We start from the raw sequence: 23,268 nt of genomic DNA, 5'->3' as shown, positions 1-23,268 counted from the left end.
GCCTCAAAGGTCTCAGAAACAATGTGGCAGTTTTTCAGAAGTTTAATATAAAGTTGCCATATAACATTAGGTATATTCCTGAGGTAATGAAAATATATGAATATAAAACATACATAGGGATATCCAGAACAGTGTTGTTTATATCTAAATGGTAAAGGGTACTAACACACTGGTCAATAGATATATGAATAAATAAAATAGTATCTATGCATACAATGAGATGTTGTATGTCTGAGATGCAACAAAAAGCATGGACTCAGTCACAACCTTTCAAACATTATGTTTAGTGAAGGAAGCTATCTGCAAAAGTCTTCAGTTTCTGCCTCCAGGTTCCTGTCTTGTGTTCCTGCTCTGCCTTCCTCGGTGATGGACTGTTAGCTAAAAGTATAAAACTAGACTAGAGAAACCCTCCTCAAGTTGCTTTCTCAAGGTGTTTTATCACAACAATAGAAACCCTAACTCAGACAGGAAGAGGGTAGGAGGTGGATGCTAGTGAGCTAACGTCTGTGCTAATCACTATGCTAATCATTAATGGGCGTGGAACTGTTCCTACAAAACTGGTTGCATAATTCTGTGAACATCTGAAAAGCTAATGAATTGTGCACTTCAAATAGATGAAGGGTACAGTAAGTGAAATCAATCTCAATAAAGATACTCTATTTTTTCAGGTTAGTATTCTGTGGAAAGGAGAGGGCTCACAACCAGTTGACAATTGATGGATTCTATGGGAGGGAGAGTCTGTTTTCTTCAAGGGTTCAACCCTTGGTGATAGGTCAGCCACACTCCAGTGCCATCTGTGGGAATATGGGCAGAACCACCAAACTCAGTGGGCTAAAAAACTAATAAAAAAGGGGGTGGGGTGGGGACCATGAAATTGTGAGAGGAAGGGGATGTAGGCGTAGATCTTGAGCCAGAGTAGGAGGATGTGATTAGGATTAAAATGCTTTGTATGCATGTATAAAATTCTCAGGGAATTAATAAAATGCTATATGTTTTTCAAAGATAAATTAATATGCTGAAATGCACTTTAAATTGAGTCCCCTACCTACTTTTCTTCTTCCCGTTTCCCCTTCCCTTTCTATGCTCCCGTTCTCCTTCCTTCCTCCCTCCTTCCCTCCCATCCTTCCTCCCATCTAAATTATAGGCCTGTGATAGAACACCTTTAGTCCATGAATCATGGGGTAATGATATTTTCAGTTGGGAAATAAGAAGAAATGGCAAGCCAAATTTGGAAAATTCACTTAACTGGATAACCACAGATTAAAAAAAAAAAAAAAAAAAAGACAGATGTCAGAAGTTTAAGTCTCCCTGTTGACATTTATTCTTATTTTTTTTCATTCAAAATATAAACATTTAAGACATTATACTAGGTGACATTTTATGATTCCCAGGCAACACGTATTCTCCTTAGTGTAAACTAAAAATCAAGTTTCTAAATGTTCAACAGCCAGTGGGCATTGGCTGTGCTGTCCCTTTCTGTGGAGGATAATTTAGAGCAGCTGCCTTTGGTCCATCACAGGTTGCTTATGAAAGTAAAATGCAAATCACACTTGGAAATCTCTTGACATTTACACAAACATGAAACACTTAGAAAATTCCACCAAGGAGCTGTGCTTCTTGAACAATGTCCAGGTTGGTTTGATAGCACCATGGGGACTCCTAGAGACACAAGGAGGGGCATGTGGAAGCCAAGACCTGCCTTCTTTTTATTTACAAGCCTTCTTCTTCCTCAAGAGCTTTGAGACCTTCTCTTCGGTGTTAGAGGAAGGAAGCATGATCCACGTGAGGTTGGTCAGTGGCCAGTGTGAATGGATGAGCCCCAGAAGAACTGGATAATTATGAAATAGCTCTCTGAGGATTCAGATATTCCAGGATTGAAGCAAATCCCACTTCTCCTTGGAACAAGCCCAAACCTTCATTATTATGACTTACGAGTGTCGTCTGATGCCCTGTCTCTGCAACTCTGGAAGGGGTTGCAAGGTACTGTCTGTGGTTGAACTCGGATCTGATATGAATTTCCAAAGTCTCTTTTAAAGTGAAGAGAATTGGGCCTTTTATAATTTAAGACTCTTCTAGGCTTGCAAGAATTCCCTGGACCTTTTGTAGTTTATGGTTAGGTCTTTAGAACTTAATTAAATTGGATCCTGGAGATGAGGCACATGGGTAGAGAAAGTAGCCCTTAGTCTCATCTTTAATTTAAAGACCATCCCTTTCATTTCTCCGTGGTAGGTCCACCCAGTTATCGTTCTCCTGGGCTTAGCAGGAAAGTCTCAGGAAACTTAAAGAGGAAGGATGCGTGTGCATATTCCTGGCACATCTCACTGAACATCTTACTGAACACATCAAGTTTAGAGAAACTGAAGTCTACAACCGTGGCACCAGGTACATACTGTCTCTCATTGAATCTCAGAGGCTATGTAGGGTTAATAGTGGGTGGGGTTAATAGTGGGTGGGAGAGGTTAACTAGGGAAAAAAATTACACTTGAAAGCAAAACTGAAAGGAAGGTAATTTCAGCCAACTAATTATGTCATCAGAGTCTATGCATTATTTTTAGGCAAAAGACCTTTTTTCCCCCACCCTAAATTGTATTGTTTGCCTTTATACAAGATTCCTTTGGTATCTTTTTCTCATTCATTTATTTAACATTGCTTATGGAAATATTATAATTCTTGTGGTTTTGTTATATAACCTAAGGATGCCTAAGAATGGGTGAAGGAAAGAACCAGAAAGATGCAACAGTGTCTGATCTTATCCCATCCTCCTGATATTGACGATTCCCTTTTAATTTAATCACTTGAATGTGTCTCAGAAATCCTTCTTCTAAAGAGAAAGTCAAGCCTGCTTCCTGGAATTCAACAAAACACCATTCTTGAAGGGAAAAGAAAACTTTGAACAATAGATGTCTGTTTCAACAGCTCCTATCAGTGTTCTGAAAGCATTAATTTGCTTTCAACCACACAAAGGCTGATTCACCTCCTTCCCAGCTGATTCCATGGTTTGTTGGAGCTTTAAAGACACAATACCTAAATCCTTAGAAATCTTTTGTGAGGATAAACTCAGAATTGTTTAAAGCTGGGATCTTTCGCTCTCTTAATTCAAGACACTGTAGCAACTTCATCTTTACCAAACTCAAACTGCTATTGAGAGGGTTTTTTTTTTTTTTTTTTTTTTTTTTTTTTTTTTTTTTTTTTTTTTTTTTTTTGTTGTTGTTGTTGTTGTTGTTGTTTTGGCAAGCACTAGATAAAGGCTTCCTACTCCTGCAATCTGATGTTTTCTCTTTTCCTGACACAGTGTCACTTTTAGTGACCCACTTGGTGCCAACTCATTTCAAATGCAAAGCAACAGGATTTTTAATCTCTTCAACATACGATGGGGTTGCATGCCAATCCACATAACATAAACTGAAAATACTATTTAGTCAACATGAATTTCATATACCACCTTGCAGACCCTCAGAGTCTAGCAGCAGGATGTGTTCTGAGATATTGACGTTTACACCCAGGATCCTGTGGCTGGCTGGCAGCGGCGGTTTGCGGCTGCTTCTGGCCAGCTTCGTGTGACAGTGTCACATGGCATAACAGTAGACTGAGAAAGTGGACAAATTCAAAATACAAGTTCTTTTCAATGCATCTACTTCCTCACCATGAAAAAGATAAAAAATTCTAAGTCTAACCATCACATGTGGAGGACCCTGAGAGTGTCTGTGTATGCACATGCATCTGTGCTTATGTGTTGTAAGTGTATGTGTATGTATATGTTTGTGTCTGTGCATGTTTGTACATGTGCATATACATGGCATGTGTGTATGCATGTGTACATGTGTATGTGTGTGTTTATGTGTAAGTATGTGTGTATGTGCATGTGTGTGTATGTAGGCACACTTCTAATTGTTTAAAAATACAGTCAGCCCTTGTCAAACAAGTTCCCTTCTGAACTACTGAAGTATGAAACTTGCATTTGATATATCACCACTCCTAACAGTGAGTTAAATTTCTGATGTTCATATTATTATTGCTAAGACAGCTCTTAGCTCTTAACTTTTCCTTTTCAAGCCTTTACTGACACAGCAGGCATGCACCCTGAATCAGGAGCTGAAAAGGAGCAGTGTCTGAGGGGAGTTAGTGGTCACAGGCAGGCAGATGATTAGTGTATGTTAATATGCAGGGCCTGTGGTTCACAAGGCTTTATATCATGAGAGATTGTGTGTTTAGTTACATAGAACCTTGAAACTTGGCATTCAATGAAGGGGAGAAGCTATTCTGCGAGGAGTCATGGCCTCTGCCAGTTCTATGAGTTGTCTAATTATTTTTGATACTTTAATTGGTTATAATCTCTACTTGCCTATGTGCTTTTTGAAATTGTGTTATTAAAACAAACAAACAAAAAAAAGCCAACACCATGCATTGGGGCAGAATCAGATAACATATACTGCTTTCCTGGAAATAGACTGTTTCTATCTGGAATAGAAAAAAAAGTACAAAATTATGGCTGTAGATCCCCACGTAGGAGCCCTTAGATGCGGATAGATCGCAGAGAGCCTGCTTGACAGAGCAAGGCAGGATGAGAGGGGTTCAGGATAACTATGAAATATTCATTTAGTATTTGGCTGTTGCAGGGGCAGACCATGGCTCTCACCGTTCATCTTCAATAAGGATGTGTAAACAAAGCAGAAAACTATGTAGTGAAGTGAATGAGAAGATAAAAATTTCCAACATTTTGGGTAAAACAAAGTATAAGAATTTCGTTTTTTTTTTTTTTTTTTTTTTTTTTCCCAGAAGGGACTTTTGTGGGTATATCATCCAAGAATAACATATTCACAACTTTAATGGCCTCGATTGTGTTAATAAAGCTATTATTCACAAAGAAAATGAAAACTGTCCCATGTTGGAGGCAGACTTTACTGCAACAGTGCTTTGGAATGAGCCATAGAGTGAGCTAGACAAAGTATAAGAGGAGAATCAAGACCAGTGCATTCAGCGGGATGGATGGAGCCGAGCTGGTCTGGCCCTTCAGCATGCATACCACCCTGGACCAGGACCCGTTATTGGGTAGTGGGGTGATGCCCGAGACACTGCACATGATGTTATAGACATCCACAGATCTGATTGGAGCAGCTCTGAAGTTGGACTTGAAATCTGAAAGGCAAAAACAGATAGGCAGGGTCATGACTAGTCACTCAGCAAAGGACTGTTGGTGACTCAAAGATGGAGAAATTCTGTTCAGACTCTGGGAAGGTCAACTCCATCAATGACTGTGGGTAAGTTACTATAAACAAGGAAGCATATGTGGACGGTTATAGCTTATGAAGGAACGCATCTGTGGGGCATGGAGATGAGATTCTCCAAAAGACAAGTCAGCAGGTAGACTTCCTTCCTGCTCAGCTTCCTATGTGTCTGTTACAATGGAGCTCTCGTGCAGAGACAGGCCAACTCCCTCAGTTCTGTTTCTTTAGAGCACCAGGGATCTAGTGTGGTCAGAGAACATAGACTGTGTTCCCAGGCCCCATGTAAACATCATGAACATCATTTTGAACTTCTAGCTAGCCAAGGCTCATAGCTAGGGTGCTGTCCAGAGTACCCACAGCATCTTGGAAATCTCTCTCTCTTTTCTTGCAGTAGCAAGGTTTCAATGGCCCATGAAGCTATATAATCTCCTGGCTACTGATAGCTTACCAGCAACAGCAGAATTGTTCTTAATATATTTAGAGAATTAACTGAACATAGCTTAGGAGCCATTCGGGGACTGATAAAATAATTTAGTCATATGGAAAATGAGAAAATTGGTATTGGAGTTGAGATCCCAGGAAAGACTTCAAGTGACAGAGGGGGGACAGGACATTGTATCTCTACCCAGATCTGTGCCAGCCTAGAGTATTAAGCACAGGTGCATAAAGCATGGGGCTGGTTAGGCACAGTACTATCCTCAAGGGCCACAAAATGTGGCCATCTGCCATCTAAGCAACTGGAAGGATTTTAGTCCAGTGTGCCTGTTATTTCTCTGTGGGACAGACAATGAATATGGAGGCCTTTTCCTTTAGAACAGTTCTCACCCTTCCTTTAATACAGTTCCTCATGTTGTGGTGACCGCCCCCCCCCCCCAACCATAGAAGCATTTTCATTGCTACTCCATAACTGTAAAATTTGCTAGTTATAAATTGAAATGTGAACTCTAATATTTCAGATGGTCTTAGGTGACCCCTGTGAAAAGCTTGTTTGACCCCCCAAAGGGGGATCGACCCGTAGGATGAGAACCACTGTTTTAGACAATGACAGCCTGAACACAACATATACGGGTGAGTTTGCTTTTGCCCTCTTCCCCAAATATCCAACAAAAATACCCCAAGCTGACTTCAGGGTTGAGCTTTAATCCCAGAGTAAAGCACAGAGACCTGGACTTTTAATGTTCATTTATGATTTTGAAAAGAGAGACAGGAAACTTGAGAGGTACCAAATCAGACTTTCTAGCTCAGAAAACAATCATTCCATGTGTCTCGATACAATGGTCCTCTATGCTTAATTTAGAAAGACACAAACAATGTATCAGAAATATCTTCTGGAAGTTCAGGGCTGACAGCAGTCCTGTCTCTGGAATTCTAATTGTGGAAGAGATTTACAGACAGAAGGCCCTGCCACTCAGTGTCTAGAGCAACGTCTCAAGGAATGGGTTCTGCTTACTCTGGAGAATTAAAGTCGAATTCAGTGTGAAGAGGCACCAGCCCTCTACTGGGAGAGGGTTTGGAAAACAGCACCTAAACCATACTGCCAGACACAATGCCATATTACTCATAAATAAATATATATAATAAGTGGCTGCAAGAAAAACTAGGGTTGAAAATATCTACCTTATCGCTTAGAGCGCTCATTCTTTTTTGAGGAAGGAAGAATAAATAGAGGTCAACATTGTTTCAAAGTAAAAACCAGCAGCTGAGGAAGGGAAGGAGGAAAGGAGGGAGGGAGGGAGGGAGGGAGGGAGGGAGGGAGAGAGAGAGAGAGAGAGAGAGAGAGAGAGAGAGAGAGAGAAAGAGAGAACACATGGTTGCATGGGAAGATATAAGGGAGGCTGTTCTCAATGTCAAGGCAAATTATATAATTAGATAAGGATGGTGGTGACTCATCACCATTAGATGAACCCACCACAACCTAAGTCAGGCAATGGAAAGTCTGTCCGAGAACCACTTAAGCAAACTCCTTCTGACTTGCCTTGTGACCCGCCTATGAAGACCGCACTGCCCACCACACGAGGCCACACCCCCATCGGCATGGTGGGTGGAGCGTGTAACGTGCCCTTCTCTGACCAGTGGAGATGAAGCTCTGACAAAAGACCTAGAGACGATGATCTTAGTTGAAATAAGATTGGAAGTACAAAATTGTGTCCTATGACTACGGGCAGGAAGGAGAATTCAGATTTCTCTCTGATCTAGTTCACGGGTTTCTGCTCCAAAGGCATGAAATTTTGAGCCCAAGTCAAAGAACTGCAAGTATTTAGAACATTTAGAACATTCCCAGGCAGGTGAACAACATTTAGTCCGATGTGAAAGGTGGAAGTTCCGCTAGCCCAAGATTCTGAGCCTAGATTTGGATCTAAGTTACTCGCATGGCCTAAATGGGCATTGTGTTTGGGTATTATACTGTATCTTCTGAAAAGGGGAGACTCTGAAGGCTCACGCTGTGCCCAACCACCTTCAGCTGCAGCTCTGAGAGAGGCTTGCTGGCTTGTGACCACTCACTGACACCTGCCGCTGCCATCTCATCCAGGGCAAGATTGGGTGGTTGAAATTAGAAACTGGGATTAAGCACAAAGAGGCTGTCTTCAGAACTCTTTTCCTTTCTCTGTGATGGATGGGTCAGACTTACTGGCTTGGATGGCTGATTGATATCTGAGCAGCCGCAATGATGCCCAGCTTCCTCCCTATGCAAGGAACACAGGCAACAGATCAGAAGGGAGGTGCCTTTCCCTTGAGTGCAGCTAGATAGCCATTAAAGGGCTCGCTCTTAAATTTTCTAGGGAGTAAACAGTGTGTAAAGCTATTTAATCTTTCATGAGACTCGGAGTCAGGGATGCGATGGCTTGCGGGAGGCTCTCAAGGAAACATTTCGCAATTAGCCCAACCCGTTTTCATCAGGGGTTGTCCTTCTGTCTGTAAAATAGTGAGGGCTTTCCATTAGCAGGGAGCTAATGACAGAGGCTTCTGTTAATGGACAAAACATCCCTAGTGAATTTAACTCAAACGTTGTAGTGAAGTTAGCACAGTGCTGGGTATTTTCTTTAGAACTTTTGATGAGGGGCTGGGCTGGCTTATGTTTTAAAACACACATGAGACTCTTGCTCATATGCTGTCCAACAGACAACTGTTCACCCTTCTTGACCTGACTTTCCTCTTCTGGTGGAAAGTGGTGGTCTTTTGACTGAAAATCCTGATGACCGATGTTATCCCATGACCTCAGTTTATCTTCTTTCTGATCTACAACAGACCTCAGCATAATCCTAAGAGCTCCATCCTTAATTCCTCTTACATTGAAGCTCTGAAAGTCCTAGGCTTGGCCAACAGGGAGTGCGCCTAAATTTCACTGGCCAATGGTAACGGTCCTAATGTTCACTGGCCAATGGTAATGGCCCTAACTTTCACTGACCAATGGTAACGGTCCTAACTTTCACTGGCCAATGGTAACGGTCCTAACTTTCACTGGCCAATGGTAACGTACTTTGATACGCCCTGATGGCTTGCAGCTGTGTCAGGAGCCCCTCCAGTACTCTTTAAAGGTTTGTTCTCACTGATTCCGATGCTGACTTTGGGATTTGAAAATCACTTGTGGGCTCAAATGTGGAGAAGGATTTGGACCAATGTCTTTTCCACGCGTGGCCTCTGAACAGCTATTTTGTGGTAAGTGAGGAAAACCAAGACAGACACAGTAAGAAGAGTGAGATGATGTCACTGATCTCGCCACATGGATAAGAAAAGCAGAGGTCACAGGTAGATGACTCAACACACAGTTGCGAATGAAAGTGTGGACTTTTATGAGCAGAGGCATTTTGATCAACGTGCAGAAATATACCTTCAGAAATATACTGAGGTCATGAGGATTATATTTAATAAAGGGATGGACAGCAATGGAAAGGATGGCTGTGACCTGGTCACCTAATGGCTGATAGCTGTTGAAGTCCCCTCCCTTCTCTCTCATCTCCTGATGTTTTTGTTATCTATCTATCTATCTATCTATCTATCTATCTATCTATCTATCTTCCTTTTATGGTATGTGTCTAGCAGTGTGCTCATTACACTACTTGGGGAAATTTTCCAGTGTGCAGATTCGTAGTGCCCTGTCTATTAAGTTAAACGACCAAAGAGACTCTTTTCATCTGCCTTTTATTCCAGGCCTTCGGAATATAATCTGATCAAGGAAGGCTCTGCACATTTACCCTTATACAAATATCTCTCGTCATTCACAAAGTCAATTTCTAGGTCACTTCTGAGCCTGACCTCGAATACATCCTAGCTTCTAGTTGGACTTTAAATGGACCCCACAGGGGTGGATATTCTAGACAAAGTAGGGCCATTTAAGAGTCAGCCTCCAGGAAGCAATCGCTTCAACCTTGAGACTCACAGCTGTCAGCAAACTGCTGTCTGATAAGCCTTTCTGGACATCAGATAGCAGGGGGGCGGGGGGAACTGCTTCAATGAATTAAGTAAAAAATGAATCACAGACATGTGGAATACATTTTCTTCACTGTACTCAGGACTTAAAATTTACAAGGAGAAGTATTTGGCCACAATTGCCAAACCAAAGAAGCATTTGAAAGGAAGCCAGCAGAAGATGTTTCACGGGGAGCGGCTGGATTTGCTTAGCTTGGCTCGTAAAGAGGGTCCATTAAAGAAACGGCTCCAGCTTGTATGAGTGCGGTTAGTCCCTGTTAGAGCTGCTTCCCTGGAATGTTGCCCACGAGTGACCAGCCATCTCCTTGCCTACCAGGTCCGATGGCCAGGAAGATTCCTCTCATGTCCATGAGCTCGTTGTCGTATCCGTGCCATCCGCGCTGCCAGCCTTCACGCTTGCCAGTGCTGTTCATCCAAAATGGAAGCATCTCTCGACTCTGAAATCAAGAAAGGCAATGATAGCACATTGTTCCCAGACAGTTACAACTGTGGGCAAACTGACTGCTGCAGTGTGGAGATTTCCTCATCAGTATTACTGACCGGAGTCGTCCAGCTTCAGCTGGACCACCTCCTACTTCAGGTAGCTCTGACTCTTGGCTGCAGCCTCTTAAATTCCTGAATACCTCCAGTTAAGGGAGCATTTTCTCTTAACCTGAGATGAATTCTACCATGTAATGAGGTTTGGAAATGCTAAGTTCAGCATGTTAGCGATAAAATGGATGTTAGAACTTGTCTGTGGCATAAAAGTAGATTTGCTTTTTATCCCAGGTTCCTGCCATAGAGCTCCTAAAAGCCTCGGAGTTTCCTGGATGACAAGAGGGACTTTGGATATTCATAATAAGCCCATTTCTCCCATACCATAGTCTATGCAGAGATAGCCACTGGATGAGGGACTAGATAGTTTTGGGGTGGGGGGTGGGGTGGTCACCTAAATAGCAAACTTCCTGATTAGAAGGTTTAAGTGTTTGCTTCTGATCCCCAACCACTGGAAAGGTGAAGGTGCTGGTTCTGGAATCCTGTCATGTACCTGATACAATATCTCATCCTTACAAAATGGTACCCCAGATTCAAGCCTGCTGAGCATGGTTCAGAGACCTTCCAAGGGGGAAAAGAAGCTTTGTGCCCCTCAAGTCCCACCCAGATGTGCCCATCTGGCTGTCTCCAAGTCCTTTATAACAAAAATTGTAATCACAAGGATAGCACTTCCTGGGTCCTAGGATTCATTCTAATGAACTAAAGTCAGATGGTGAAAATCCTAGACCAAACAAACACAAGTGTTGATCTGGAGAGCCAGGACTGGCAAGTGAGTGGACTTGTGCAAGCACTGACTTCCTCAGCTTGTGCTGTCTGCTCTAACTCCAGGAGTGGAGTGAAATTGGAAGGTCAGGTCCTCAAATGCTGAAGGGTTGTTGGTGATAACGGCATGCATAGAGTCATAGGCCTCCTGCATCTTTGTTTCCCTTGACCTCTCTTCATCTGGGAAGGGCATCAAGGCCGCTGTTTTCCTGTCAATTTGTAGACAACATTTCCTTAGGCTCCAGAGGCTCAGTCATGGTGAAAAGGGAGCTTAAAGGTCTTGTGGGTCCTGCAGAGCCCGCAGCCTGTTGAACACCATGCTAACCCCTTTGCTGCAGACGGATCATGTGGTTTGGATGGTTCAGCGCTGCAAGTGTTCCAGTCACAGGAGTAGAATCAAAAATGGCATGATTACCAGCCATATATAGGTTGATCCCCAAAGCTAATTCTAGGATCATGTATTTATGGGGGCCAGTCCCGATTTTTACAGTTATCAGGGCATCCTACCGAGGACAATCCTATCTTTTATCATTTGCAATTTAAATCACCATGGCACAGAAAGAAGTATGGCACTTTCCTGAATCCTAGGATTCCTTCTAATGAACTTAAGTCAAATGGTGAGAATTCTAGCCGAATCAGGCAAATCATGGGGAGGCAGGGCTTGCACCAGGCAAGTGAGTGGATAAAAGATAGGACGATCCTCTTCCTTCTTACTTGTAATTAAAAGCACTATGGCACAGAAAGAAACTCTTGGAGACACACAGCTATTAGGAGGCAGTGCCAGACCTGGAACTTGGGTCCATCTGTCAATCATCATAGGAGTTCTACCAGCCCACAGCCACAGTGCTCCTGGTGAGACTGGTCCATGAAGTGTCTTCTCATGCCCTGGGTCTTCACCCACTATACTGGGTAGAAAAAGGTGAGTCTAGACTTGGATTCACTATGGAGCTGAAGTTTGTTTTCACCTTTCCAGTTCTCTGATTCGGGTTAGAAGCTATGTAACTTCTCCAAATTTCACATCCCTTGTCGGATGCAGGGATGCTTAACACTCACCTTGTGGAGTTTGGAAGGATGAGATGACTGTGTGTTAAGTACTCAGTACACAGTAGGTGCTCAGTAAGTTGCTGGTCTGGTGACCAGATGCTACTAGCTGTGGGGCGAGGCACTCTGTTTGTGAGGTTGAAGCCTCCTCAGCTGTGTAGTGTAGCTCGTTGCACCCTCGTCGGCTCTCACCCCATAAATCACTGCCGGGCCTTTCTGCTGTCTAAAGACGGCTTTTTCATTGGCGCTCTGTTTCCTGGCTTTCCATCATGCCTCGTCCCTCCTCCTCCAGCTGGAGGTTATATTTTTCCATGGACATACTTTATGAACTTTTCATACTGCTTTTTGGGGGGTGTTTTTTTTTTTTTTTTTTAAATCAGGCTGTGGTGAGGAACACAACACATTCCAATTTTGCTTCATCAGCTAACTTAATCTGTTGCTTTTCCTGTTTTCCGTCTTCAAGGCAGGGATCTGGAAACTCTACGTGGACCGCTTCAATTCTTCAAATCGCACTTGTGATGCACCCTGTGGCGTGTCTAGTCCCCACAGCCAAGGAATGAAGATAGACCATTTAACTTAAAAGCTACATTCCAGAAGGCTACCATTACTTATTGCACAGAGATACAACAGTAATCTCAGACCTGGAGGTAACTGGGGAATTGCCAAGTCACAAATAAATCACCATTGTTTATTAAAGTGACAAGTTGCCCCAGAGATGGGGACCCCCTCAAAAGCTATTTTTACTGATATAAATAATAATAATAATGAATTGATCATGTAAGGAGGTAACTAATTCTTTAAAGCAAATGGGTGGACCAGGTGACATGTAATTACACCTTTCATTTCAAAATGATGACTTTTGGCATCTTTGTATTACAACGAATACTTTTGAATCCCTTTCTTCCTTCCTTTCTTCCTTCCTTCCTTTCTTTCTTTCTTTCTTTTCTTGGTTTTGGTTTTGGTGGTTTTGGTTTTGGTGGTTTTGGTTTTGGTTTTGGTTTTGGTTGTTTTGGTTTGTTTTGGTTTTGGTTTTGGTTTCTGAGACAGGGTTTCTCTGTATAGCCCTGGCTGTCCTGGAACTCACTCTGTAGACCAGTCTGGCCTTGAGCTCAGAAATCCACCTGCCTCTGCCTCCCAAGTGCTGGGATTAAAGGCGTGTGCCACCACTGCCCAGCTTGAATCCTTTTCTTAAGGCACGCATACAGAACTATGAGTAGGGGGAGTACCATAGCTCTATGATTCCAGAATGGGAAATTCTAACTTTGGGGCCTTCAGGCTTCTGATTGAGGAGCTGATCCTACTCAGACTCCTACCATGGACTGCCACAGGGTACCACCTAGTGACACCCTGGTGAGGTAACCGGATCCTTTAGATCTGGCCAAAGGCAAGACACACACACACACACACACACACACACACACACACACACACACAAACAACTGCAGGAGAGGAGGTCACAATGAAGAGGCTACAAGAAGCCGATCGGGAGGAGCAGATATCCCACAGCTTCTTCTCCATGTCAGGACCCTCGGGACACTGCTGGCACAAGGCCTGACCCTAAGGAGGCTCTGAGAAGTCCAGGACTCCTACACTGCCCACGTCATATACAACAAGGCCAGAAGGAAGTAACCTGCACTGGGTACCAGGAATAGGGCTTTCTACTTTCATCTAGGGAAGTGCCAATCTAGGAAGGCCACCAGCTGTCCCAGTTTGCGGCCATGGGGGCTTGTGAGATTCAAGACTTCAGTTTTAAAACTGGATCAGCCCTAAGCAAAAGAGGGCAAGGTGGTGGCTCTGCATTTAACCCTATGTGTAAAAGTCAAAGATCCTCATAGTGTCTCTCCCCAGCACTTCTTGTGCTCCCCACCCCCAACCCTCTGCCTGTTGCACATGGCTAGATGCAATATTCTGTCATATACCACTCAACCCTCTGATCATTTCCAGTGGGGAGGGACTAGAAGTTGCCAGCACCCTGCAAGGGGAACCTCAGGGAACAGTGGTGAGTGTTTATATGTGGACTTGGTTTCTTCCATTGGTGCCTGTGCTCTGTTTCCAGGCCACCATCCTGACAGCTATGATGTGCTGGCTTTAATTTGAGGAAAAGGGACAAGACTTGCAGTTTCTAGATTATGGTTTTGTTTCAACCATCCTTGGTGTAATAAGAAAAAAATAACATTTAAATTAGAATCCAGTGAGGGAGGTATGTTCAGGCTTTGCCCAGAGACTGTCTCTTTAAATTCCAATGTTCAGGATTTCTTGGTAATAATCTGCAGTGGATAAAAGAATAGCCAGAAATGCCAGATTGGGAGTGATTGTGAAGGTGGAAGGAGGGATGGAAGGAGGGAAGAAGAAGGAGAAGAAGAAGGAGGAGGGGGTGGGGAGAGGGGGAGGGAGAGGGGGAGGGGGAGGGGGGAGGGGGGAGGGGGAGGGGGAGGAGGAGGAGGAGGAGGAGGAGGAGGAGGAGGAGGAGGAGGAGGAGGAGGAGAAGGAGAAGGAGAAGGAGAAGGAGAAGGAGAAGGAGAAGGAGAAGGAGAAGAAGAAGAAGAAGAAGAAGAAGAAGAAGAAGAAGAAGAAGAAGAAGAAGAAGAAGAAGAAGAAGAAGAAGAAGAAGAAGGTGGTGGCATAGCAGTGGGGATTTGTTGTTTTCTGCTTGCACACAGGCAGGATTCTTGCTCTGATGGATTCCTTTCACTCACTCAGCATTGTGGTTTTGGAATGCATTAGGATGCCTGGTTCTCACCTGTTTGCTCCCATTTCTCCTGACTGATTGCCGAGTCTCAGAGAAGCATATCCCTGAGGAGGCAGAAATAGCTGAGGGCATGAAATCTGGCTTCTATGTCCCACCATGTATCCGAGAATGAATTCTGAGGATGTGGACCTGTGATCGGGATGGATTCTCTCTGACCAGAGGGTCTGAAGTGGGGCCTCACTGTGTCCTCCTCCTGGTTGATGGTTGTATATTTTTCTCTCCATGGAGGCCACAGCGGTGGTGGCCAACTGTAGAAGGGAACATTCACTATTCACACTGGTGGCTCAGAAGCCAAGTTGGATATAGACTCCCCTGAACATATCCTGTATTCCACTCTTAGATGCTTGCATTCTTTAGGTGCATCAGGGAATGATCTCCCCTATACTGGATCCCATTCACCCAGTATCATTAAATGGTAATTTATCATTTCGGGAGGACAGACCTTGTTTTTTATTGAGTACCATTCCAAGGTCAGATCGTGTGTTTTCTATGTGGCTCTGGGTACAGCTCGAGAAAGTTCTTCCCAGAAAGCCAACAAAGCTTCATTAATGGCAAATCAAGCATACCATCAGCTTTGAGCTAATGGAACAACTGAGCAGTCAGTCTTCTCATGAGCCAAAGTAAACTTTTTTGTCTTTTATAGTTGATGGACTCAGTTATTTTGCCATAGTAACAGAAAGCAGACTAAAAAAACCACTACAAGTATAAAGTTTTCTCCTCAAGTTATTAAAAACAAAATCTTGATGTAGAGAGAAGGATGTTATAAATTAAATTAAAATAAATAAAATGTGAAAGCTTCTTAAGGTGCATTAGAACTCTAATAAAAAAAAATCAACAAAGTATCTTTTCCTAGGCAGTGCACAGGTACCTTCAAATTAGAGTTACATAGTGTCATTTCCAACTGAAGAAGAGAAACAATAATGTCCAAGTCACAGGAGGCACTGGTGAAAAACGCCTGTGATCTAACAGCAGTTTCACACTCTTGGACCTGTGCTAGGGTTGAGAAGGAATTATGCTTTCTCTTATTAACCATTAACAATTCTATAACAACTGCCTCCAAACCGAATCATTTCTTCCTAGAGGGAAGAGTGGAGCTGGTAAGACTCAAGAAACTACCCACACCTACAAGGCTAAAAAGCTCAGAGTTGGAAGATTCATAAAAATAAACAAACCCTCTTTAAGGTTGGCTGTAGAAGGAAGTGATGACTACCAGGCCAGAGGAGATTGTTGGCAGGGCTCAACTGTCTGCGAGGAGTCCATGGGGCTCCAGGGCTAAAATTGGGGTGGGCTTTCCAGGCATGCAGCTGCCTTGAGTCACTTGTGCTATGTAAGTAACAGGATATCGATGCTCACAAACTGGATGGTTCATTGAATTATTGCTTTGGTCTCTTTTCAGTGCCCTGTCTGAGATGAAGAGGCATTTTTTTTCATATCTGAGGAAAAGTCACTGTGGTGGTTTGAATGTTTGGCCCAGGGAGTGGCACCATTTGGGGGTGGGACCTTTTTGGAGTAGGTGTGTCACTGTGGGTGTGGGCTTTAAAACCCTAGTCCTCGCTGCCTCAAAGCCAGTCTTCTGTCTGCCTTTGGATGAAGATGTAGAACTCTCAGCAACTCCAGCCCCACATCTGCCTGGATCCTGCCATGTTCCTGCCTTGATATTAATGGACTGAACCTCTGAACCTGTAAGCTAGCCCCAGTTACATGTTGTCTTTTATAAGAGTTGCCTTGGTCATGGTGTCTGTTCACAGCAATAAAACCGTAACTAAGACAGCCACACAGCACCATTTCCTTAGCTTTTATACCACTGTTTTTAAAGTGTTAATCAGAATGGCTTTTCATTCCAGATCCCTAGGAGCCCCTGGAGAGCAGAGGTCTTAAACTTAGGTATGTGTGCATCTTACCCCACTCCCAAGAGATCTCCTAACCGTTACTCTGTTTCTATCTTTCCAAACAGGACTTAATTGATCAGCCTTGGTCCCCTGGTCTGACCTTGGAGAGTCTCCTGCCACAGTGCCTGATCTCTGACACGGAAAAAAAAAAATGCCTGAGAGCCTAGTCAGCAGGGATCAAGAGAAGTCAGGGTAGAGCAAAGAGTTGGAGAGACACATTAAGTGGACCAGTGATTGCTCTTTCTTGAGTCATTTTGAAGGAGAGAAGGAGGAAGGGAGGCAGTGGCGTGGGGACCAGGGGCATGCACTTCCAGACAGCTTCCACATGCCACCCTAGTCACTGTGGAGAGCAAGCTGCCTCCAGCTTTGCACATCTGACCTTCTGGAGCTCAATTAGTTGGGCCTGAACAATATCACGACAGCTGCCATAACCACTCAGAATCCATGCTTTCCAGGTTGTCTTGAGTTCCTCAAATATTTTAGAGCTCTGCCTAACTTCCCTTCAGCCACAGGCTTTAGAGTTGAGCCTGGCATGTCACACCCTTTGCTGGTATTCAAAGCAACTCTTTGCTCTGTAGACAGATACTGGCCTCCTGTAGGTGCCTGGGCCTCTGCTTGCCCCACTTGTTTGAACTGACCCAGGGATCCGGATGATCAACACGAAGCACCCTGTTCTTCCAGCCTTTCCCAGGATCTTGGCTCCATTTTGCTCTTTTCAGCTCAGTAGATACTTTCCAGGACAAGGCACAGAAATCGGCCCTTGAGAGTTGGGTGGAGACTGGGTGAGCTGACATGTCCTGCTTAATGTGGGGCTTGGTAAAGGCAGACTTGCCACTCAGAGTTCCAGCTCCTTTCCCTGTTGAAATCTTTCCTAGAGCTATTTAGAATTAGGGGACGTTGAAGGCTTAACTTAGCCTCCTTTCCTTGGTAACTGTTTACCAAGCTGTACGGTGAAGTACGGACACTCTGCTATATGTCTTTCCTGGGGAAAGATGAAGGTCAAAAGACCTGTTCTCTAGGAGCCTCCCCTCCAGACCAGAAAGTCCAGAAGCAGCTGATTGATTTAAAGTCTTAGGAAAGTCCCAAATGAAGACAGTTAGGACCAACTCTATCAAGGGAGAGGGAGGCTTCAGCTGGGATTTGAAGGCCAAGAAGGACTTTGACAGAGAGAGGACATCCCAGGAATTCTGCTGACTATTTATGGGGCTGATTGAAGGTGTTTGCCTGCTAGGAGGTACTTAATTCAAGATAGCTATTGTTGTTACTGTTGTTGACTGAAAAATTTCAAAATAAAAAGTTCTTGATATCTTTGCTATGTGAAGAATACTAAATGACTTAATGTCCCGGGATGTTATTAAAACCCCTTTGTACATAGCTGGAGGTTCACTTAGCTTTTTAATGACCCTGGCATGACAAAGATTACTGCCAGCGTTTCTTCCCTCACTTGTTTTTCTATTTAAAGGTTTATGAGATGATTTTATAATTTCTACATCTGCTATAAGATGAATGGAGATCATTTTAAGAGAAGTAAGCCAGATGTCAAACACTTCATAGTTTCTCTCATGTGCGGGCTTAGATTTAAAAGTGTGTGTGTGTGTGTGTGTGTGTGTGTGTGTGTGTATGTATGTGTGTGTGTGTGTGTGATAGAGTTAGTTTTAAATGTCAGCTTGACACAACCTAGAATCACCTGAGAGATGGGTTTCCAAGTATGCTTCTCGGGAATTATCTTTATTACGTTAATAGCTATAGGAAGACCTGACCACTGTGGGTGGTACCCATTCCCTAGGCAGGGTATTCTAGACTGCATAAGAGTGGAAAAGGTGAGCTAAGTGTTAGTGTGCCTGTGCTTATCATTCTATTTCTGACATTGTGACCCACTGCTTCAAGCTCCTGAAGCCTAGACTTCTCCTCCTTGCTGGATTATAACCTGTAATTGTGAGCTAATGTAAGCTCTTTCTCCCGTAAGTTGTTTTGGCCGCAGCAACAGAAAGGCAACCAAGACAGTTGTTAAACTAGAAAGAGGATCATGAGAGAGAGGAAGAAATTTTTAAAAGGTGTGGCAGTGGCAGGAAACATGTGACATGAAAACATTTGATAGGAGAAGGGGAACCAGCTAGAAAGGTCTGTGACAGACAGGAGGGAAGGATGAAACAAACTGTAATGTCACATATGTATGAAGATGCCACAATGAAACACATTACTTTAGATGCTAGTTTAAGGAAGTTTAAAAAATACAAAGAAGATTATCTCTAGTTAGTGAACCAATGCAAGAAATCCTGTTTATAGTTATAGTTATAACAGGATCTCCCCCCCCCCCCCCCATTTCTTAGAGGGTTGTTGTGAAATTACTCACAAGTAAAGATTTGGTTTCTTTCTTTTCTTTGCTACAGTACTGGGAATTTAATCAGATCATAGCTTTACCCCTGAGCTAGTGGAGATATACTGAGTTATATGCCCAAGGCCTCCTTCATCATTATTCTTTTTATTTTGAAGGCAGGGCCTAACTTTCTGTAGCCTCAAGAGAGAAGTCTTACAATCCTCCTGCCTCTGTTTGTTAGTCCCCATATCACATTGCTGTATTACAAGCCTCACAGGACAGACCAAAGAATTGATTCTGTATCTCTCCTTTTTGCATGAAGTGTGGCTACACCTCACCTCACTCCTTCAGACTTGAGAATCCCATCTTTCTAAAATTGTTATTGAAAATAGACTTTTTAAATGTAGTATATTCTGATTATAGTGTCCCCTCACTCCATTTCACACAACTCCTGCCTACCATCCCTCCCCTCTGGATCCACTCCTTTCTGTCTCTCACTAGACAAGAATGGGCTTCTAGGAGATAGCAACCAGCCAGGACAAAATAGAATCTAGTAAGAAGAAACAAAAACTTTCACATTAAAAAAGTTGACATGACAACCCAACAGGAGGAAAAGAGTCCCAAGAGCAGGCACAAGAGTCAGAGACTGGCGTGTGCTCAAATGGCCAGTTTATGTGTCGCTGGGGATGGAACCCAAGGCTTCCTAATTGATAGGGAAATCAGTCTATACGCTGAGCTACATCCCCAGCCATAATTATATATTTTAGTTACCATTCATGTAGTTGTCCATGGTGTGGATTTTTTTTGTTTTAAGAGATTTTCTTTGTTCCTAAATCCTAAATTCCTGAGTGTGTGGGACTAGGTAGGACCCAAAGCTAGAGGCAGGAGGAGGCATTTTCAGATGGTCCCAGGCTTCCTAGAGTGGATTGCTGGTCTCCTGGGAAATGGTATGACATGTCTTAATTCTTCTTTGTTGTTTTGATGACCCTATCTTCGATTGCAGCTTCTGCATGTTTTTAATTTCATGATGGTGGTTCCCTTTGCTGAAGTTCAGCACATCTCAGAACCAAGTCAAATCACAGGCAGGGATTTTCTAACCATATCAACCAGTTGATTGATGAGACCTAAGGGGAAGTTGTTACTGGTTTCCAGACAGGGGCTAATGAAGTTTCTGCTGTGTCATGTGATGGCTTCCTGACGCAGACTCATGTGATGTTTTGCTGAAGCAAACCCATGAGAAGACATGTGATATCTGGAGAGTATTAAGTAGGGCCCAACAGACAGAGATGGGGCGATTGCATGGCTAGCTTGCAACACCCGACAGACAGTGATGGGGCGCTTGCATGGCTAGCCTTGCAACGCTTTTTTGGTCTGGAGTCTTTGCTGATCTTCATTTGCTGAGAAAGGCACAGCAGAGAACTTCTCTTGACATTCCAGCTGGTTGTTGTTCCTGCTGATTTGTGCTGATTTGGCTGAGGCCTAGATGTTTCTGCTGGATCTTGCTGCCGCTGCTGCTGATTCATGTTTGGTGACACTTTAAAACTGGGCTGTTGGTGTCCTGACACTACTGAACTAGACTACTGGTATCCTGACAATGGAGACTGGAATTGTCCCAACTAACTACTTCTAAGCAGGCCCACATCCCCATTGTCCTTACATATCTTTTCTCCCCTACCTTTGGATGGTGGGCTAGAAAGCATTTGAAAACTACTAAAGTCAGTTTTGAAAACTATAAGCCTATAGGCAGATGTTCAGTGTAGTTAAGGAAACTTCGCTATACGAACTACTTGTGTATGTCGGTGTCATTTAAGACTTTGTCATTATAATTATACACCTTTTCTTATGGAGATGTCTTCCCCACCTGCATTCTATAATCTTAAGAGTCCCCATACCTGCTTTTACCTCGAGTTTAAAAATATATAGCCCTATCCCATAACAGTGGACAATGTGCAACTGAAAGCCACACCACTTCTTTCCTGCGTTTGGGTGTTGGAAGTAGTTGTGTAGCTTGGAACTGTGGCAGCTATTTTGTGACCTTGAGAAGAAAAGTATTAATATAGAGAGCTGGATCAGGGACTTAATGTCATGTGTTCCTGGATCCATAGAGCTGATCATCTCCAGACTTTCAGCTAAATGAGGTGGCAAATCATTTTGAATACATTGTTTTAATGGTCTGTGACCCAGACTCGGTGGCATATGCCTTAACCCAAACACTCAGGAGGCTGAGGCGTGAGGCTGGTGAGTTTGAGTCCAGCCTGAGCTATATAGTAAACTCCAGGCTATCCTGGGGAACTTAGCAGTACATTGTCTCAAGAAGCCAAAATGAATGTAAAAAAACAAATTGCCCATGACTTATAACCCGGCACATCTTAACTCATACCCTCAGGTCTCCCAGTACTGTTTTCATTATGCTTGAAGACAGACATCTTTTTCCTGATTTTGCTACAACAGGATGCCTTTATGAGAAGAACCTCTGTGAAAATGGAAGAGATCTCCCTTGCCCCATTAGAAGACTTCCATTTCTGGCTGGAATGACTTGCGAGACCCAAGATATTTTGATCAGAATCCCGATGGCATCTCACTATGTCCATTCTCCCCACAGTGATTTCCGGCTTTGCCACTCCCCTACTTAAGCCTGCTTCCACCAAATTATCCCAAACTGCCCCACAGCCTGTCAGTCCCGCTCCCTTTCATGCTGTGACTTCTTAGCCCCTCAGCACTTGAATTAAGCACAAGAAAGCAAATGACAGATACTCACAGTCAGGCTAAAACATGAGTGGTAGCCCTCTCTGACTTAATCCTCATGAATTTATTTACTTACAGAACTTCAGGACTTCACTTGAATTTTTTAAAGATGAATGACAAACAAAAAGTAAGCTCTCTGCTGTGACTTGGGAGGTCCTGATGCACTGACATCAGTGAGCCTCTAGTGGGGTTGCATGTGAGCTCCACAAAGCGCCTTGGAGAACGTTTGTGTTTGTATATTGCAGACCCCATAAGTGGCATGTACAAAACTGATTGTACTCTGATTATTAGTTTGTATTGCTTTTGTGTGTGACAGAGGAGAGACAGAGAGGGAGGTTGAGCTGATGATGTATAGCAAGGTCATCGATTACAATATTCTCACCTAGTCCTTGTAAACTCTGAACAGTATGATAAAGGAACACGTTAGTTAGGAGACTCTTGGAACCCCTTTTGTCTCTAGATATATACCAAAAGATTTTCTAGATAGCTCAGGCTGGCCTGGAACTTCCATCCTCCTCCCTAGAGCCCCTATAAACAGCATGTAAACCTGCCTGGCCTCTGCCTTCCATTGCTAGTAGTTTTTGTCTGTCTCGTTTTCAGTTCATGGTGACCAGATGATTCTCTCTGCGAGTACATAAGAGTGACTCAGTCCTGCTGAATAACCGAAGTTCTTGCCACAGAGTCCCGTGATTTTATGCTTGTTGGCCATCCACTTGCTTGCCCAAATTCCTATTTCCAGCGATGAGAAACCAGTTCTGTCTAGTCCTGAGTCCTAGGCATATCTGACTCCAACGACTTACTACTCCTCTCACCTTGCAATCTGATCGAAGAACAACCCACCTTAGAGCTCATGTCTGAACTCTTCCAGAACAGACTATACTCTCAGTCCAACCATAGATTCCCCTGGAAGGTAGGACATTCATAAGTATCATCCATGAATTCAAGGGACTGCTGAGCTTAAAACCTGCAGGATAAGGAGGAAGACACGAAGGCCTGAGGCAAATTAAGGATCCACTCCAAATGAGAGATAATCTCTGCTGTAAAAACCAGCTGGTAATTTGAGGGCCTGGATCCACTCAGTTCTGGGTTCTAAACAGTTCTCTCATGGGTGAGAACAACACTGGGCTCTACTGGCTTTTCACTGGGCAACAGCTCAGATCACAGTAATTGTTCTGATTTCAGCTCAACAGGTTATATGGAAGCTTGAGTAATTATTTATTACAATATATAATATCAACAGCCAGGAAGTGTAAATCTCAACTCTGTATTTGTGTCTAAAACTTGTGTTCACCTAGACATCTCCTCCAACCTTTTGAGTTTTCTAACAAGGAAGCAAAGCACACCCATGAGAAAAGATCTCGACAACTGTTACTTACCTGTGGGCTGTGGATAGAATCTGAATAATGAGTGGAATGTCATTTATTTTATAATTACCTCTGCGATGAACCATCCTTCATCAGCCACCAAGGTCAAAGGAGAGACAAATTTCCCTTTCTTGTAATAGAACCTGTTGGGTATTGCTTCTTTCTCATACACAGTCATGTGCTCCACTGTGCGGAGTTTATGATATATCTACAA

The 23,268-nt window shown here is 43.4% G+C and overlaps 1 protein-coding gene across 1 annotated transcript in view; it reads right to left on the bottom strand.

The window, feature by feature from the left end:
- Nucleotides 1–4,881: 4,881 nt before the first annotated feature.
- Enpp6 (ectonucleotide pyrophosphatase/phosphodiesterase 6) overlaps nt 4,882–23,268 on the bottom strand; it is a 98,154-nt gene continuing 79,767 nt past the window's right edge. The window contains exons 6-8 of the mRNA XM_034520476.2: nt 23,125–23,262; nt 9,967–10,090; nt 4,882–5,136 (exon numbers count right to left, since the gene is read on the bottom strand). Coding sequence (XP_034376367.1) covers nt 4,937–5,136; nt 9,967–10,090; nt 23,125–23,262 — 462 coding nt within the window. The 3' untranslated portion in view covers nt 4,882–4,936. The remainder of the gene's footprint in view (nt 5,137–9,966; nt 10,091–23,124; nt 23,263–23,268) is intronic.

The sequence above is a fragment of the Arvicanthis niloticus genome, chromosome 16, assembly GCF_011762505.2.
Source record: "Arvicanthis niloticus isolate mArvNil1 chromosome 16, mArvNil1.pat.X, whole genome shotgun sequence".
Classification (NCBI taxonomy): Eukaryota; Metazoa; Chordata; class Mammalia; order Rodentia; family Muridae; genus Arvicanthis; species Arvicanthis niloticus.
This window is presented reverse-complemented; position numbering and strand designations above follow the sequence as displayed.